The sequence below is a fragment of the Marmota flaviventris genome, chromosome 1, assembly GCF_047511675.1.
Source record: "Marmota flaviventris isolate mMarFla1 chromosome 1, mMarFla1.hap1, whole genome shotgun sequence".
NCBI lineage: Eukaryota > Metazoa > Chordata > Mammalia > Rodentia > Sciuridae > Marmota > Marmota flaviventris.
This window is the reverse complement of record NC_092498.1, coordinates 201,552,723-201,570,372: the sequence shown is the minus strand read 5'-3', so window position 1 is coordinate 201,570,372 and position 17,650 is coordinate 201,552,723. Positions and strand designations below refer to the sequence as shown.

Below are 17,650 nucleotides of genomic sequence, written 5' to 3'. Positions count from 1 at the left end.
TTGATGTAGGTATTGTTTATTATGTAATAATGAGTTCTGAGACAAAATCCAATTCAAAACATTAGTATTGAAGATTCTATATTAGTTAATTTTAGCAATGGCACAATTGAAACCTAATTTTCCAATAAATCTTATATAATCTTTGAGGAATTTTTCACTCCCATTATTTGGCTCTGGAAAATGTTTACAGGCAACACCACTTATTTTACTAGAAAACAAAATCTGAATATAAGTTGTCAGGCACAAGTTAAAAGGGATGATATGCACAAATGAATAATTACAAACCAACACTTCTTTTGAACACATATTTGCAATGTGAAGCTGCTTCCATATTTGATGTTTTATGTAAATTTAAAACATACTTCAAGAACTGATTTTAACATCTTTTTGTTCTAATGCACGATGGAAAATAATTCTTCTGATTTCTACAGCAGAAGAGTCATAAAAATGGTCATAAATCCCCAATCAGGATTCACCTTGTTCTCTTGAGAAATGAACTGAGAGGTTTTGGATCTGGTTAAGGAATCTCAGGAGAAATCTGCAGAGAGAGGGGTACAGAATCTAGAACTGGTCTCTTTGCTGAAGACATCATAACTCATACCTCTTTGGGATTAAGCTATATTTCTAAGAATGAGAGGTGACTCAGAGAGGCTTTAACCCGGCCAGAGCTAAAGAGGGGATTTCCAACACCTGCAGGAACAGGAAGGTGGGCTTGAGAGAAAACCTGGAAGGTCTGAACTACTTTATACTTGACACTGCTTCTTTGAACCCTCTGGGAAGCTGGCAAGGATTTTCCTGGATAGTCTTTGCCCAGGAAATTTTTAAATCATTCAAAAATATCGTTTTTTGGTTTCATGTTACCAAGAGTTACAATATTTTATTCATTTCATTTTTTCTGGGGATTGGACCTAGGGACTCATGCATGCTAAGCACATTCTCTCTTGCTGAGCTATATAATCCCAGCTCCAATGTTTATGACATTTTAATGAGTAGGATAAATTTAGGTTACAACTAAACTCTGTCAATGAAAATTTTTAATAAACTGATATCAGACTCTTAAGAACAATGTCAATACTATGTATTTTGTTTTTTTCCCTTCTATTCTTTATTTTAGGCAAAATTTGGTTATCCAATTTTTGCTACCTACCAGTCATCTATTTTGGATAGCAACCGGCTGTTACTGGAAAATACGTGTGTATATATCCATGAGATGAACTATGAGGATGAGTGTTGGGCTAATGTAATGGTTTCAATACTTCAGAGATGTACTGGGTATGAGACCTGTTTATACTTACATACATACTTGTTCAGCCCCAAACCAATATTCACTCATATAAAAATATATGACTCAGAGAATCCTTCATTATATATCACTAAAAATATTTTCTTTCACTCTAATATCATTTTACCTAGTCTTGTCAATCAACATCATAGAATGGGGGACAAAATCTTTTAAAAACAGGTTTCCTTGAAGAAATTAATTAAAAAATTAAAAAAAAATTTTTTAGTTGTTGATGGACTTTATTGTCTTTATTTTTATGTGGTGCTGAGGATCGAACCCAGTGCCTCATGCATGCTAAGTGAGCATGCTACCACTGAGCCACAACCCCAGCCCTGAAGAAATTAATTTTTAAAAGTGTACTTTTAAAGCAGCAGTTAGGAACTTTGTTCTTGTAATACATAAGTGATAGTGTCATATCAAACTGTGGATTTAAATTAAGTTTAACAGTTTCTTATCTCTTTAAAAAAATATTGCTGTTACTTTATGGCTTCTCCATTCTTCCAATTCCAAGGAATACAAAGGTCTCCATCTTGCATAACAGAGTAAAAATGTGAAACGCAGAGGTGCATCCCATGTAGATAAGGCAGTGACTGTTCTAGAAGTCTCTTACAACAATCCACCATTTGTATACTAGAAATGCTGGGCTCCTTATATAACTTCTCCAGAGAAAATTTCTTTGTTGAAGCCTGTATCAATTCATTTTCAATAACCTTTAACCTATTATATTGAAAATAAAAGTAATAAGACCATAAGTTATAATTACATAAAAGAACATAAAATGTAAATATATTCTTATATATTGGGGCTGTAACTTTCTACTCAACACTGAAAATGACATCCATAAATGTCAAATTATATATTTAGAAGATATGACAACAGTTATCATGTGGCACTCATTATTTCCACAGGTATCTCTCAAAATATTTGTTTCATCTTTTTAGCAGTAATGGGGTAAAATTAATGCATAATTTAAAGAGGTCTTATTCTTCCTCACCTAGTGGCTGCTAGTGACTGAAGAAAGTAGAAAGTGAAGAATATAAAATCCCTAACTTTAGGAGCCACTGGCCAGCTCACAACAAAATCAATAGTCCAAGGACAGGCGCTCTTCATTCTCCTCCCACCTCCCTCAGCCCCTCTTCCAGCCCTTTTGGTTCCCTCCCCTTTGTCAGAGCCCCCTTCTGGCTCTGTCGGGGCTTCAGGTAAAGCCTAGGAAGGAAACAACTCCAGAGCAGAACTGGCATCCTTTCCTACAGGTGGCAGACACGTAGGGACCTGGTGCTCATGTGGGCTGCACCCTCCACGCTGGGGGGCTGAGACCTCCACCTTGCTACACCATTCGGGCTACACCTAGACTGATACATGTGTCACTTGGGAAGCCCACCTGACAAGGTATGGCAGACCTTAGGAAAGGCCTCCCAAGAAAGTGAATGTGAGCAGGGGCAGAGGGAGGCTAAGACTCCTGGGAATGGCCAAGGGCCAGGGAGGGAAGCGCCTGGGGAGCCGGGGAAGGCGAGGGAAGAAGACCGGGCTAATGAGGCTAGGGCTGATGAGAAATTAGTGAGGCAGAGTCCTAGGAGCTGAGCTTGGCTGCAGGCACCAGCCCAGGAAGACTGTTCCCCTGGTTCACTTAGAGGATAAGAATGGACTGGGGTGGGGGAGGAAAATGTGGAAGCTTGATGACTGGGTAGGAGGTCACCACACAATAATGCAGCCCTGGTCCAGGTGTGGGATGAAGGACTGAGACTTGGTAGGAATCCGGATATACTCTGAAGTGGGGCTGGGAAGTTGGGGATGGAGAGGAATCTCGAGGACTCCCAGGCTTTCATTTGCCTGAGCAACTGGCAGTTCAGGAGCAAACACAAAGATGGGTGGTTGGGGAAGGCTGGCTAGAACTGCTTCCCAGCGTTGAGCAGAGGGGAAGTTCAGCAGAGCAGTACCACAAACACAAACGCTCGACACTACTTGGGAAGCAGGATATTCATGTAAGATCTGAGTGAGTTGTCACCAATCCCACAAACAAAACAGAGATGCAGTTTCTTCATTTATTTTATTCATAAAATGAGTCCCTTATCTCCTGTTAAAGGGACAGTTTCATGTTCTTAGCTGCCATCCTTTCTCTTTATCTCATGAGCCTAGCTTTGGACAGAGGCATCCTGTGGGGACTGAGTGTGTGAAGGCTTCTCCCCCGCCCGTCAGCTAACCACCACTGCTCCTCTCCCTGCCAGGCTCCATATCTCTGTCCTCCTGGTCTCTCCTGGAGCCGTCCCTCCCAAACATGTGCACAGTTGGCCTCCTCAGTCTCCTGCCTGCTCTCTGCCCTGGATTTCCCTTTATCCTCATCTGCTAGAGCCTTAGCTTTGGCTCTTCCTGCTCAGCTCAACCCTGTGGTCTGGCTCCCACTGCCATATTTCAGCTGTTAAATCTCCTGCAGAAAATGAATTCTGGGAGGACAAAGGACAGGTCTTCATCTGACCATGGCACCTGTCAGTTCCAGGCACACAACAGTCACAATAAATGATGGCTGAATGATTGAATGAATAAAATACTTGGCAAACTTCCTCGGGGAGCACTTTAAAACAACTGTCTTTTGAACGTCAGACCCTCCTTTCTTCACAGCAGACACATAACACATTACTAGGCAATATCATACCACTCAATTAGGAAACTCCTGGCTATAGAAAAAGGCCTGCTTATGAACTAGAACAATTTTTATTGTAAAATTTCTTCTGACTGTAACTAAAATGCAGATAAAGTTCTCTTTATATCAGGTAGTTTAAAAAATTTTGAACAATAAAGATTCCTGTTAAGTAATGGCTACTTTCTCCCTTTGTTGCCACCCTTTTTCCCTCTGTAGAATCTCTATTTGATATTCTTGTTATTCTGTTGCTGGCTTTAAACTTTTTTTTTGGCACTGGGGATTGAACCTAGGGGTGCTTTACCACTGAGCTATATCCTCAGCCCTTTTTAAAAAAATTTATTTTGAGTTTAGGGTCTTGTACTTTTGATCTTCCTGCCTCACCCTCATGAGCCACTGGGATTACAGGTGTAACCCTACTTCTCAAAATGTATTATATAATTTAGGTTACTATGCTTATAAAACAGTCCACATCCAATATCTTGCAGGTGTGTGTGGAATAAAAAATATGGAATACCCACAGATTAGTTAATTTCTGATGTTCAATTCTGTTTTTTTTTATTTAGTGTTGGGGATTGAACACAGGGCCTCACACACACTAGGCAAGTGCTCTACTACTGAGCCCAGGCCCTTAGTACAGTTCTAATGTTCCATATTTGTGAATTCCAAACATCTGATTCTTTAAAAGTTAGATGGAACTCCATGACTTCACAGACAGCTAGTAGTACTTACTCCTCCTTTCTTTTCATGTTCTCTCTTGCCTGCTGCACTCTGGTGTGAATAAACCACTGGAGATTTGCTGGATCACAGAGTACTGGGATGTTAAAATGGCCGAGTTCATGCAAACTTGGAGCATATCTGTCACTGCAATGAAACATATATATAGGGAAAATCACAGACTCTTCCACCCCCTGCCAAGAACTGAAAAGGAATCATCAAGAAAATCCACCTTAAAAACAAAAAACACGGACTTAAACCTCCAATGACTAATCATGTACTACTGAGCCCTGGATCTGTCCTCTGTAAAACAGCAGTAGCAACTGCCTCATGGTGAGAGTGCAAGATGGAGAAAGAATGCATTTAAGTATACAATGCAGGGCAGGCAGAGCACATGTGCAGTGTGGGCTACTGATTTAATCCTATGAAGTTTGACTGTCCCCAGCATGAGGCAATATATTCAAAGAATGTCCTAGAGATCCAAATACTTCAATACTCTCACATTGGCTTGTGTCGTGTGCAGAAGAGGGTTGCTAACATAGTAGTGACATTCTTTTCTTTAATTACTAAGATCCACACCCTGAAATACAAAATAATCTAAAGTCTTTATATACACAATCCACCTAAAAAAATCAATCATTTGGCCTGGTTCAGGAATTTACCTGTTCAGGATCATTTGTAAGCCACGGAGACTCCGAGGGTGGAAAGGTGCTCGGCTTTTCAACAGTCTACTATAGAACACGTTGAGAAGGGAGTAATATTCTTCAAGTGTCAACACTGGTTGTAATTCTTCGATATAAATGACCTGTATGCCACCTAGCAGACAGCTGATTTGATCTTCTAAAAACATCAGCTTCCTCTGTAGGTCAAAATAACTTGGCAACCTTTCAAAAAGCTATAGGATTAAGGAAAAGGAAAGATATATTTAGTTTTATGTTACCATAATAACTCGACCTCAGCATCCCAAAAAATGGCATTGAGAATGTTTAAGAAGAAAATTATTTTTCTAAAAAAGAAAAGTCAAGTAGAAGAAAAAAATTTAACGGAATTCTGGATATATTTATATTAAAAACAAGTAAGTAAGTCTAGAGATTTTAGATCGGAGTTGAAGAGAATGCAGGAAAAAAAAAATAAAAGAAATAAGTTCCAAATAAAAACATTCTTGGTAGGAATCTTAAACTAGTTTAGGTGACTAAAGAAGACTTTTAGAAATAAAGTATATGTATGTATTTCAACTCCACATCTCTTTCTTTAAAGTTTACTCTTAACTAAATTAAATTAAAAGCAATAAATATTATTGAACATCTACTGTGTTAAGTAGTGGAATGGGCACTTTCAGCATATGATTATGAGTTTGCTCCTTTGCCAGGGCCTCAAAATTGGGGTGCAAGGAAACAAAAGAAAGATTCAAATTTAGTGAACTAAGTGCCACATCAGGGCATGCTGATAGGCATTCAAGCATTGGTTTCCAAGGAAGTCTAATTTGACCAATCTTAAAAGGTAAATCGGATTTAGGAAAAGTGGATGAATGTGGTTTTTCTGTGAACATAGTTTTTCCTTTCTCTCATATAATTGCCCAAGAGTATAATTACCAGGTCAAATGCTGAGCACATTTACTTTCATAAGAAAATGCCATGTCCTTTTCCCAGAGTGCCTGCATCATTTTGCATTCCCAACAGCAGGGCTAAATGATCCAGGTTTCTACATCTTCACTAGCATTTGGTGGTGATGCTATTTTTCATTTTGGCCACTCTAGTATGCAGTAATATCTCACTGCAGTTTTTGTTTTGCTTTTTTGTGGTGCTGGGGACTGAACCCAGACCCTCCCACATGCTGGCAAGTGCTCTAGCACTGCACTGAGCTGCATCCTCATCCTCACTGTAAGTTTTTTTTAAAATGTATATATATATTTAATGTATTTTTTTTAGTTGTAGGAGGACACAATACCTTTATTTTTACGTGGTGCTGAGGATGGAACCCAGTGCCTCACTCATGCTAGGTGAGTGCTCTACCACTGAGCCACAACCCCAGCCCCCCATCACTGTAAGTTTTGATCGCATTTCCCTAACGGCTAACAATGAACATCTTCTTATGTGCTTGTCATCTGTATATCCTCTTTGGTCTTTTCATTTCCTTAGTAAAAACAAGCTGTTTTTTGTTTTTACTGCTGGGTGTTGAAAGTTCTTTATGTATTTTAGATACAAAGTTTTATCAGATATGTAGTTTGAACAGCTGCTTGGGCAAAAAACATATGCAGATGGCAAATAAACACATGAAAAATGCTCACCATCACTTGTCATTAGAGAAAGGCAAATCAAATTCATAAGTAGAATCACATTCCATTAGAATATTTAAATTCAAAATTTAAAATAAAATGAAAAAGATGAATATCTTTAGGCATTTTATTAAAAAATTAAAGTACCTAATGAGATGATCCAACCATTCCATTCTAGGTATTTACCCAAGAGAAAAAAAATATATATATCCTCATATTTGGACACTATGCTTATAATAGTTTTATTTGTAAAATCCCAAACAGACCAAACCCAAAGTCTAGCAACAGGTGAATGGATTCACAAATAGTGATTCAGTTACAGTATGGCACAGTACACAGAAATGAAAAACAGTAGCTCTAAATATTTGTGACAATATGGGAAGAATCTCAAAATAAGTAAGCAAAGGAAACCAGAGGAAAAAGTACTCTACACTTATATAAACTCTAGGAGAGAAGGCAGCTCAATGGTTGAATGGGGAGGCAGTGGTGGGATGGAGGGGAGGGTTTACAGAGGGCCACAAACATCCTTTGCAGGTAATGGATGCACTGGCCATCTTGTTTGTGGTGTTGGTCTCATATATACCTGTCAAACTTGCCCACTTATATACTTTATTTTTTTCATTTTTAATATTTATTTTTAGTTGTAGTTGGACACAATACCTTTATTTCACTTATTTATTTTTATGTGGTGCTGAGGATTGAACCCAGGTTCTTGTGCATGCAAGGTGAGCACTCTACCACTGAGCTACAACCCCAGCCCCACTTACATACTTTAAATTTGTAATTTACTGAATGTCAGTTATACCTCAATAAATCTGTTAAAAACAAACAAAATAAAACAACAGAATGTAGGCTTGTGGGCTGGGCTTCAGAAAAGACCACTTAATATTACCAGACACAAACTACCTTGAAAATCAGAAAATCCTCCTAAGTATGTGAACTACAGAATACTGAACATCTCATTGGAAAATAGCTAGTGCCATGGTTTAAGGTTTTGTTAGTTCAGAGCAGAGGTGTGCACCTGTAGTCCCAGCTACCTGGGAGACCAAGGTGGGAGGATCACCTGTGCCCAGGAGATCAAGACCACCCTGGGCAACACAATGAAACCTGTTTCAAAAACAAAGACAAAACAAATAAAATTCTGTTAATGCATGTAACAGTACTGCTTGAATCGCAAGTACAGGAATGACAACCCAATGATGATTTTTTACTTTTCAGCTCTTTCTTACTTTTGTCCAATGGTGATGGACATCCATGGTTCCCAGCATCACATGGCCCACTGCACTCATGCCAGAACGGTCTGTAAATATGACTGTACATCCTGATGACAAAACACAAACCTTTTGGTAATGGTCTAGAGATGCTTCATTCTTTTAGCACTATGCAAATCATTACTTAAATTTAGTTGTAAACTTGGGGTAAAATTCAGGAACAGCCTAAAGACTAATTTTAGGTCTCTGCTTTATTCAAAGGATCAGATATTCAGATATTAAAATTCAGCTCTGATAAAGTCACTTAGTTTCCACTATAATCTACAAATGTGTATAGCAGCTAAGCTATACTATAAAAGAAAGTAGAAAATGTTTACCTTTTGCTTTCTGCAGTGTTTCCAAGTTCTGCTGAGCTAGGCGGCCTAAACTATGCAGCTGGCTGCAGCGGTGGGCAATGCCCCAGCTCCTCTGCCACCTAGGCCAACAGGGACACAGGTGCATTAGCAGCTGGAACCCCTGAGGGGAGCAAACTCTCACCCCAAATGACTCATTCCTGAGAAAGCTCATGAATTTCTTTCTGAAGTAGGGATAAAGTTATAATTGACCTCACATTTCCAAATGAGATGATCTTTAAAGAAGCGATCAAATGGAAAATGAATTGTTTGCCAGAAGGTAAAAATATTACAACCATTTTCAGGTATCCACAAATTTAAAATAAGCAAATGCACTATGTTGTTTCTATATTAAAATAACATGGTGGGGCTGAGGGCAGAGCTCTGTGATAGAGCATGTACTCAATGTGTGCAAGTTAAGAAAAAATGTCTATGTTACTAGACTGCTATAGTTTTGAACTTAAATGTCCCCAAAAGGCCCATGTGTTAAAAGCTTAGTCCTCAGCTGTGGCACTATTGGGAGGTGGTAGAATCTTTTTTTTTTTTTTGTACCAGGGATTGAACCCAGGGGTGCTTAACCACTGAGCCATATCCCCAGTCCTTTTGATATTTTACTTTGAGACAGGGTCTCACTAAGTTGCTAAGGGCCTCACTAAGTTGCTGAAGCTGGTCTTAAACTTGCAATCCTTCTGCCTCAGCCTCCCAAATTGCTGGGATCATAGGCATGTGTACTATGCCCGGCAGGTGTTGGAATCTTTAAGAAGTGGGGCCGAGTGGGAGGTCTTCAGGTCTCTGAGGCCACTAAGATGGACAGTGGAACCTGCTCCTGCATCTTCCTTTCTTTTTTGGCTTCTTGGCCATGAAGCGAGAACTTCTGCTCTGCTATACACTCCCCATCATGGTGTGCTGCTTTGCCACAGGTCAAAAAGCAACAGACCAACCAATCATGGACTGGAAACTTCAAAACTGTGAGTGAAAACAACCCTTTTCTCTGTGTAAACTGATTTATCTCAGTTCAATCCCTGGTTCAAAACTATAGCAGTCTAGTAACATAGACATTTTTTCTTAACTTGCACACAGAAAACTAACACACAGAATATGGAGTTAGAACAATCCTCATATCAGGATGGATTGATAAAAGAGCAGCTATAAGCACACACTCAAACATCCCACATGCTTTGCTTTGAATTTTCTTATAAGCTACAAAAAAAGGTAACATTATGGTACCCAAATAGTCACTGGATTCAATAAAAGACAAAAATACTGAAGATGAGGGTTGAAAACAATAAACTGTTTGAGCATGAGAGTGACACTTCCAGGGCTCTAGTAACGGAAGTCCCAGGACAAAATCATCTGGCCCCTTCCTTACTAAGAGCTGTTAAGTCTGGTTTCATAATAAATTTCTACTATATATAATTTCCAAGTTTATGAAAACTTAAATAGTTGTGCTATATATGACATGAAATTAAGAATACAACATCCACTTCCTCTTTTTTAAAAACATTTATTTTATAGTTGTAGGTGGATATAATACCCTTATTTTATTTTTATGTGGTGCTGAGGATCTAACCCAGTGCCTCACACATGCTAGGCAAGTGCTCTTCCTCTGAGCCACAACCCCAGCCCCATACTTCCTCTTTTGCCCATTTTTTAAAGTCTCAAATACCAATTATACATGATAAAAATTACACGTGTGTATATATATATATTTTTTATTATATATTACACGTATATGGAAAAGGGCATTTTTTTCACAAATTCATCATGTAAAAAACTTAAAGCATTATTCTAAACATGTCAGAAATTAAGCAATACTTTAAGAAATTAATAATAGTTTTCTTATATACATGAATAATTGATTATGTTCATAAGAAGTCAACTGAAGAATACTTAATTATCAGAATAATTAAAGTTAAAGATGCAAATTTTAGCAGCTGGGAAGTCTTACTAGTAGGTGATTTGTGTGTATTTTAACCTCTAAATTAGGTTCTCTTTTTTATTACCTAATATCTGAGAGTTGTAAGAGATGGGACAGCTCCTCTTTTAAACGATCCAGTTCTTTTCTAAGGGGCAAACTATTCTTCAGCTTTTTAATAGCACTTTTCCCATTGTTATCTAACCAGGATCTAGAAAGAAAGAAAGAAAGAAAAAAAGAGTCATACACTTTGCAATGCTAACTATAATGTTAAAAGACATATGTGTTATCTTAAAGCAGCTCCAATGTTACACCAAGTTTTCAGTCAAACCTTTACTTCTAACAAGTCTATTCTTCTAAAGAAATATCTACTTTTAAGAGAGGCTGTCTGGAGGACTGCCAGCACCTGCCAAGTAACATTCTAGTTATGACAATTTCCTTTATAGACCATAAAAAAATAAATTTAATTCGCACCAAAACTGTCACTAGATTTCTGGAGATGGGATAATTTTTAAGAAAGTAAAGATAATTCTAAATCTTTCATTTAGGTTTGCTGCAGCATTCAAGAGACTGTATTATATCAGATCCTCATTTATATCAGCTATACACACGAGAGCAGAACTAATAATTATACAGCAAGTGAGCAAATAATATTATAGTAGGGCTCATAAGCTGTTAAAATCAAACCCAAAGAGTTTGACACCAATGACATTAAGAAGTGGCGCACCTTGAGGAAGGAACTTGAAAATAATTGTTTGTGGACTGTAGCTTTGTAGAATTCAATTTCTCCCTTTATTTTAAGCTTGGATTTCAGTACTCCAAGTTCTCAGTGCATCTTCCCTTATCCCTCTATCCAAATCCTTCCACTGGTCAGCCTTACAGATTTAGTTCTTTGGCCACAAGGTTTCCCAAAATACCTGCTCCTTCCAGGTAGGTCTCTTCACTAACCTGGTGCTCATTTGCACCTCCATTTCTTTTCATCCAACTAAATGCCCAGTGTAAGTCTCATTTCAACTACATCAGCTATATAATACAATAGGCTCGGTAGAAAGATGTTTTCCAATTCTTATTTCTTAGAATATTTCCCTCGATAGTCTTATAAGAAAAAAAATATAAAAAAATACTTTAAGGATTAGCAGGGGACAGCTTTCAGAAAGGAGTGGAAAGGGAGGCTATGTGGCTTTCCAGAAAGTAGCACTGCCTAATGGAGACTGTCTCTTACTGGGTGCTCTGAGCATCATGACATGGATGTTTCTGTTGGTGCTCAGGGACTCTGGCTCCCCAAGGGAAGTCTGGAGAAATGAAAAGACCTGGGTAGAGCCCTGTGGGCTGAAGAGCTGCTGCAGATGTGTGGGCAGGGGTAGAATGGCAAGGTGACTACAGGCTGAAGGAAGGTTTCAGAGTCCTAGGTATAGTGGTGGTTTGGGATCTAGGCATAGGTGTGCAAGAGAAAACTCCAGAAGAGTGGGGGGAAATATATCTAAAGAACAAACAGATGTGTCATGGAGCTCATCATCAAGGGGGCACCTGAAACCCTGTGGAATATGTCAGTGAAGGTCACATATTAAAATCATGCTGCAGAATTCACATGTCCATCTCAAAAACATGGGCAAAAACCTTTAAACTTTCCTTCATAGTCACTTTAAAGGTTTAAGATGTTGTGATCTAAATCATTTAGAAAAGTATTCAGTTTAGAATCAAACAAATCATTATGTATTCACCAAACATTTATTCTCAATATATATTGCATCGAGTTGTGGATAAAAAGAAATAAAGTCCCTGCTGTAAAGGAAGACATACCTAATAAGGAAAAATAGAGAGAAACAATAAAAACAGAATAGGAGAAAATAGAATATTATCAGAAGAGAGGAAGCAACAATTAATTCTCCCTGGAAGGTTCTGTAGAACAGGTGATGTGTGATCTGGAACCTAAGAGATGTATCTTGATTTTCCTAGGCAGATAACTAAGAGGGGAGGGCATGTCAATCATGCAAGTACATAGAACCTATAAGATAAATCAATATGCTCAGATTATACGACACCTGCATAGGGTCAGGAGATGAGACTGAAGAAGTAGGGCAGGAGGAAGCAGACCACAGAGGCTCTTGCATGCCAGGATTAAGAACTGGGACCTCATCCTCTAGGAAAAGGTGTTTAAAATTGATAACATGAATTTGGAACAGCAGTCAATGATCATTCCTTTAAGAATATTAGCAAACATTTTGTTACTTTTGAATGGTATGTGATAAATAAGAAATTAAATAAAAAATATCTTAATTTATATCACTATTATTAGGTATTGCATTACATTTTTCAACCTTTCTTCACTTATTAATACATGTTATTCAGTTTACTTTAAATCATGTAAGAGAAAGCATAATGAATGTAGTATCAAATGACATACCATGTTTGGTTTGGGGATCAAAATGTCTTAAAATGTAGGTTGAAGGGCTGGGGGTGTAGCTCAATGGGAGAGCGCTCACCTAGTATGCACGAGGCCCTGGGTTCCATCCCCAGTTCCGCCAAAAAAAAAAAAAAAAAAAAAGTATATTGAAATATAATCTTTTAATTATGCATTCATGACTCTAGAATTCTTACTATTAATATATAATAATCAACTGGTCTAGTTAACAATTTTTATTAACAAATTTTAATTATTTTGGAGATAAATATGTTTTTTAATTCACAAAGATGAAGATATGTGTTTCCTAGCTCTGGCCACAGAAGATCAATAGCAATTAAGTATGTGGAGCACACAGATGCTGGTTTCTAATAAACACTCCCTACTAAAAAGAATCAAAGCTTCTTAGAAAAATGGCTGAACCAAACAGTGGGGCAGAGACAGTTCAGATAAGCTTGGAACATCTTGATGAACTAGAATGAAATGGAGTACTCAAGGAATGCTGGGAACACAGGAATCAGTTAAAAGGAAACATTTGGCAACCAGGAAAGCAATGTGATTCAGGCAAGAATCGTCAGTGAATTAGAGTTAGGGGTAAATAAATATCTGATAAATAAAAGGATATTTACATAGTCTTAAGTATCTCCTCAAAAAACAAACAAACAAACAAAAAAACCTAATTAAAGGGGAAAACAATAACTTTTCTGTGGAAAAAAAATGGGTGTTGTACTTTGGATCTTGAATGCCCCCAACTGCTCACATGTTGAAGGCTTGGTGTCCAGCCTATGGTGCTATCAGGAGGTAATGGAACTTTCTGGAGGTGAAGCCAACTAGGAGGAAGTTAAATCACTGGAGATGTGCTCTTCAAGGGGACATTGGTATGCTAGCCCCCCCTTCCTTTTCTATTCTTTGGCTTCTGGTTGCCAGAAGGTGAACCAGACCTCCTTATGACATGCTCCTTCATGACATACTGGGCTGCCACAGGTCTAAAGCAAGAGGGCCAATCAGCCGTGTACCAAAATCTCTGACACTATGACTCAAAATAAACCTTTCCTCCTTATAAGTTGTTTATCTCAGGTATTTTGTCATAGTGATGCAAAGATAACTAACAGAGTTAGGGAAATAAGAGATATGAAATCCTTCAAATTAATACAGGTGTAACTTCATCAGCACTCTAAGGCATGATGGTGAAGGCATTTAGTCTACACTACAGTTCACTTTGAGGGCCCCAAGAGAGAATTCCTTTTCTTGCCTTTGTTCCGCACAGTTCTGTTCTCTCTCATTGTACCCTGCTAGGATCCTCTACTCTAAAATTACACTTTTTAAAAGCTAAATTCAAACCACGTGAGGTGTGATGATCTAGTTCAGGTTACAAAGATAATAATGCTCAAGAAATATAATCTAAGGCCCCTAAAATAAGCATTAAAAACTGAATACAACTATCCATTATAATTCTATGTCATTATTAATTTCACTTTTGAAGCTAAGAAAACAAAGATTCTATCTGGCTAATAATATATTTACATCAATGTCTGTCAAGATAATCAGCTATTGACAACTGGATTGAAAAATAATGATCAATAAATTGGAGAGTTAAATTTTCCCTGGCTAATTTCTAAAACAATGTTGCTGCCTCTTTAAGGGTAGATGAGGAGACAAAAATGAATTTTTTGAGTCTGTGTTTATAATTGTCAAAATAAGACCTTGAATTTAAAACCAAGTATACCTTGGAGGAGATCACAGTATCACAACTAATTCACCTAAACTCAGACCTATGACATGTGTCTCTTGCTAAAATCAGCAGTTATCTTTTAGTGAATATTAATGAAATTAACAGGGCACTATAAGAAAAATGACCATCTACATTCATTAATAAGATACTTCCATTGCTACCATCTTTATTAAGCTACTTTATGTTTCCATATTATTAAACTGTGAGTCCTCCAACACATTCATATTAATTCTTTAAGTTCTTTTTTTGTTGGTACCAGGGATTGAACTCAGGGACACTGAAACACCAAGCCACATCCCCAGCCTTATTTTGTATTTTATTTAGAGACAGGGTCTCACTGAGTTGCTTAGTGCCTCGCTGTTGCTAAGGCTGGCTTTGAGCTCTTGATCCTCCTCGTCTCAGCCTCCTGAGCTGCTGGGATTACAGGAGTATACCACCACACCTGGCTCTTTAAATTCTTTAATGCAGGTCAATAAAACTACTGGGTGGGTACTATGGATGTATGAGTAAATAAGTACACAAAGAGATGATTAAAACATGTCTCTTACTCCTTTTTTAAAAAAAAACATATATTTTTGTAATTGTACACGATAACTTTATTTTATTTATTTTTATGTGGTGCTGAGGATCGAACCCAGGGCCTTGCACATGCGAGGCGAGCGCTCTACCGCTGAGCCATAACCCCAGCCTGAAAACATTACTCTTAAGAGCCTATCAGTATAATAAAACAAAGTCTACTGCATTTATTAAAGACTAAAGATTTTTATTAGAAGAATATTTAAAAAGAGAAATGATAAAGACTCCGAGTAGACAAGAAAGTCTGATGAATGCCACTTATCTTGTTGAACTTCCATTTTATAGTTTTAATTTTTTTCTCCATTGTTTTGCCAGCTGACTAGCTCTTGGTTCTGGGCACTTGGGGACAGTCTTTTCATAATGGCTGCATAATCTCTAGCTCACTCAACTGAGCCACAGACTAACTGCTTCTTTGAAGTTCTTTGACACTTTTTCCTTAAGCCCCTTCAACTGTCATTTGTGTCTTATCTTATCCAATCTCATTTCCTTTCTATACCCTTTAGGCCAGACATTTCCCAGGCCCCCCCTCCCTTTTTTTTTTGACTCAGCACATAGGTAAGCAGAGCAACATCCTCAGAGTCTAAGAAGTTGGACTTTCTGTTTTCTCTTTTGTGGTGCTGGGGACTAAACCCAGGGCCTTGGGCATGCAAGGCAAGCACTCTACCAACTGAGCTGTGTCCCCAGCCCAGAAGTTGGACTTGTATCTCAGGCATCCAAGGCTGAGCAGATCCCTGTCATCCCCTGCTCATGGCAATCATTTCAATTCCCAATACAGTCCCTAGGGCAGCTGCCCTTCATCCTTCCCTCTGTTTTTCCAAATCAAATTTCCAGTATATCAACTTTTATCCCACCCTGATGCTCTTCACTTTTACCCTTCTTACTATCTCATTAATTCTGGACTAAAATTATCATTCCCAATCTCATGTTTTCATTTCGGTTTTGTTTATAGAATAGAATTTGAACAATTAAAATCTAGGTTTAGGGCTGGAGTTGTGGCTCAGTGGTAGAGCACTTGCCTCAAATGTTTGAGGTACTGGGTTTGATCCTCAGCACCACATAAAATAAATAAAGGTACTGTGTTTATCTATAACTAAAAAAAATTGTATTTTAAAACTCTAGGTTTAGGGAGGTGATTTATCCATTAGTTACACATATGAACAAATACCATGGCTGGACTCTTACACAGGTACATAAACATGTGCCCTCAGATGCACATTTGTCCCCCTTTCTGGACTGGATTTTGGAATCTAGATAGAGAACAAGTGAGGAGTTCCAGAGTTAGTATAGATAATCCCCATGAAGCAGATGATAAGCCACTGGATAGTTAAGGCTCATTTCCTAAACTGCAGCAAGTCAGAATCCCTTGGTAAAGGACTGGATGCTTTAGATACAGCCATAGAAAAGGAATGTGATGGGTCCTTATGGAGTCTAAAAATGACTTTCTCAAAAAACATTAATGGTGGTTTAGCAAACAAGACATGCCAAAAGACAGAGAAATATTTTGTATCTGGTTTTCATAATTAAAAACATTAGTTTGGCAAGTAATCTATTCAAGATGACATTTTATAATGCTTCACTGTATTTTTTTGAATATACTTCTTAGTTGTAGATGGACATAATACTTTATTTTATTTGTTTTTATTTTTATGTGGTGCCAGGGATCGAAACCAGTGCTTCATGTATGCTAAGTAAGCGCTCTACCACTAAGCCACAACCTTGGCCCCTCCCTGTATATTTTTTCAGTGTTATGTATTATTATACTGAAGTACACTACTAGTGAACTCTCAAAAAAAAAAAAAAAATGCTGCTCAATATGTAAAAAAGCTTGAAAATCTTCCACAGTCTTAGATACAGTCCTATTCCATATACTAGGTGCAACTTGGAACAGAATTTCAAAAACTTAAAATAATCTCTTACATACATTTAGAATCAAAAGACTTAAAAAAACAAAAAAAAAAAACAGTTGGAAATATTTTGGCAATGTTAAGAAATAAATATATCTTTTTCATAATGGTGACTGGAGTAATGATATTGATAGGATTAGTTTTCCTGGAAAATTAGACTTGAATTTTAAACATGAACTACAAATGCAGTTTAGTTAAATACAAACTTTTACATACGTTAGGGTTGTTTCTATTCTCGAGACTTGTTCAAGGTCTTCATCAGGGTCCTTGAATCCAGTAAAGGAGTAGTAAGACTTGTCCCATTTGATGGGCCTGTCAGACATCCTTTTAGTTTCTTTGAGAGGCTGGGAATGCACATTAGTGTTCATGCTTTGGATATGTTCAACAGATAAACTGCAGGAGTTGAGAATATATAATACTGTGCTTAGAAGATCTCTGGTGTGCAAAGTAAATTTGACTGCTCGAAATCCTAGAGAATATAATTCCCCCAAACAATTATTACAGATGATTATTTGCTGTAGCTTAAAAATCTTTTCATGCAACATTTATAAAATCAAAATCTTTCAAAACATTCCATTACTGATTAAAATTCATCTGTGAATGGGAAATT

At 37.6% G+C, this 17,650-nt stretch overlaps 1 protein-coding gene across 3 annotated transcripts in view; it reads right to left on the bottom strand.

The window, feature by feature from the left end:
• Tcaim (T cell activation inhibitor, mitochondrial) overlaps window positions 1–17,650 on the bottom strand; it is a 34,761-nt gene continuing 17,111 nt past the window's right edge. For 2 of the 3 annotated variants that reach the window (XM_027932004.2, XM_071600365.1), the window contains exons 5-12: window positions 17,257–17,509; window positions 12,470–12,565; window positions 10,516–10,638; window positions 8,498–8,595; window positions 8,139–8,230; window positions 5,297–5,529; window positions 4,650–4,781; window positions 1–1,999 (exon numbers count right to left, since the gene is read on the bottom strand). In XM_027932004.2, coding sequence (XP_027787805.1) covers window positions 1,759–1,999; window positions 4,650–4,781; window positions 5,297–5,529; window positions 8,139–8,230; window positions 8,498–8,595; window positions 10,516–10,638; window positions 12,470–12,565; window positions 17,257–17,509 — 1,268 coding nt within the window. In that variant the 3' untranslated portion in view covers window positions 1–1,758. The remainder of the gene's footprint in view (window positions 2,000–4,649; window positions 4,782–5,296; window positions 5,530–8,138; window positions 8,231–8,497; window positions 8,596–10,515; window positions 10,639–12,469; window positions 12,566–17,256; window positions 17,510–17,650) is intronic. The other variant, XM_071600368.1, reaches the window with a different exon arrangement.